The sequence below is a fragment of the Cibotium barometz genome, chromosome 20 (assembly GCF_041138505.1).
Source record: "Cibotium barometz isolate CiBa-2024 chromosome 20, ASM4113850v1, whole genome shotgun sequence".
NCBI lineage: Eukaryota > Viridiplantae > Streptophyta > Polypodiopsida > Cyatheales > Cibotiaceae > Cibotium > Cibotium barometz.
The window spans coordinates 17,338,892-17,340,952 of NC_141065.1; the positions used below are offsets into that span (position 1 = coordinate 17,338,892).

At 42.8% G+C, this 2,061-nt stretch overlaps 1 protein-coding gene across 1 annotated transcript; it reads right to left on the bottom strand.

Moving 5' to 3' along the window:
• Nucleotides 1–517: 517 nt before the first annotated feature.
• Nucleotides 518–1,825, bottom strand: LOC147627597 (uncharacterized). The gene is made up of 3 exons (XM_086814501.1): nucleotides 1,568–1,825; nucleotides 1,270–1,464; nucleotides 518–936 (listed from the first exon to the last, which is right to left on the bottom strand). Exons 1-3 carry the CDS (start codon nucleotides 1,808–1,810, stop codon nucleotides 694–696), a joined length of 681 nt encoding a protein of 226 aa, XP_086670627.1. The 5' UTR covers nucleotides 1,811–1,825; the 3' UTR covers nucleotides 518–693.
• Between the last annotated feature and the right edge of the window lie 236 nt (nucleotides 1,826–2,061).

Below are 2,061 nucleotides of genomic sequence, written 5' to 3' on the forward strand. Positions count from 1 at the left end.
ATCCAATTCAGATTGTGTGGAGCATTGGGGGTATTGTTTCTATCTAATGCATTTGAACTTGTCTCATTAAGTGCCATAGTACGAAGAATCAAGTTAATTTTATTTTCATATATGCTTGCCAAACTGGCACTTATAAGTGCTATCGACGCTTTCTAACGGAGGTATTAATAAAGAAAAAGTAAAAATTATATGCTTGCCATATTGGCAATATTGGCACTTTGAAGTGATATTTAATGGAGGTATTAAAGAAAGAAAAACTAAAGAGAAAATGGTGAATTTTGATTATTTTTGTGAGGTCAAAAGGGAATGATAGTATGCTTGAATATGGATCTATATTGTAGTGTGGAAAAGAAACTAAAGTGAAAACAAGAGACGAAAGGGATGTGGTGTGGTGTCTCTGTGGGGGGGGGGGGGGGTGGGGAGGGGAATATAAAAGAGATATAATCAAATTCTTGGGTAATTTGTTTGTATTGCATAGATAGAGGGCCTTAAGGATGGAAAAGGGGGGGAAAGCATGAATACAATAAAAACCAATTTTCAAGAATCAAATCAATTTTGCAAGCTTATTTTTGAGCCTACTGGAACATGGAAGAAGTGATTGCCTAAGATAGAGGAACCTAGCAATGTTGAAGAGGGTGGATTCTGGACACCCTTATGGCTCAAAGATTATCTATGATTTTAAAAGGAAGGATATCAAACGCCATATTGCCAACCACTAGTATGAGAAGCGTTTCCATTGAGTTCATCAAGGTCAATCAACCAAGGAGGCCCAAGGAGCTCCACAATTTTGGTGTTTTGTAAGCCTCCTGCTCGTATGCCAACAAATCCAGGAATAATCTCTACAAGTGCTATAGTGGTATCAACTGCATCATTATCATCACCAGCCACCATGGTTCCTTCCAATCTCCCTCCATGTTTTGCCTCTTCAAGAACCCTCTTTCAAATCCAAGAAGTTCCATCAATCCAATCAATTGCTAATATTTATTTGCAAAGTTGAATGAAATAGAGCTTTCTCTCTCTCTCTCTCACACACACACATACACACACCCACACACACACACTCTCTCTCTCTCTCTCTCTTTCTCTTTCACATACATGCTCTCTCTCTCTCTCTCACTTGGGTTCAAGTCTCTCCGTCGATTGGTCTCTCTAGATCAATAAGTCGACGTTAAACAGCTCGTCTTGTCGTCTCTCTCTCTCTCTCACACACACACTCTCTCTCTCTCTCTCGCACACACGCACACATCAGAAAAATGGTGTCAATCTTACTGCGAAGGTCGCTTTGAACGCGGTCGTCCAACGTGCCGGCACGCCGAGGGCGTCCTTGTTGCGAAGGGTGGAGGACGTTTGGCCCCACGCTCTCTCTCCGACGAAATTGAGTATGTTGGTCACGTCCACGATGATCTTGCCCTCCAAGGGCGCAGCCAAATGCCTCAGCAGAGCCTCTCGCTCCTCAAGGGAACCCTAATTCATCAGTATATCAACGCCGCCCACAAATCAATCTCATCAAATCATTACTATCACTACAGCTCTCTCTTATAATATCAACAGTCTTCTCAAGACATACTCGAGGGCTCCACACGACCAAATCAGCTCTTGAAGCCACCTCTTCGTTGCCAAGTCCCTGCACAACAAAGCTAGGTGAAGCTTTCTGAAGCTTTGAAGCTGCCTCTGCAGCCCTCGAAGGATCTCTAGATCCTAGTAGGACTCTGAGACCGGCTCTGCAAAAGTGGGTAGCTAGAGCCAAGCTCATGCGGCCTGTGCCAGGCACAAACCCAATCTCAATCGCCTTCAAATCTAAAGGAGCCATTATGATTATGCAGCTGTTATGGATGATACCATATATCTTTCATGTCATGTCAGGAGGTGTGTGGGTTCCATATACTAGTTGGGAAGCCTTTGCACGTATTTTGAGCTTTCCAAAATCAAATTCTACTCAAACCTCCTTCTCTCCTTGAACCTCCAAATTATTGCCACGTGTGATAGCTTTGTGAAACTCTTCCTTAAGATAATATAGAGATAGAGATGTATGTGCGTACGTGTGTATGTGTGTGTGAGAGA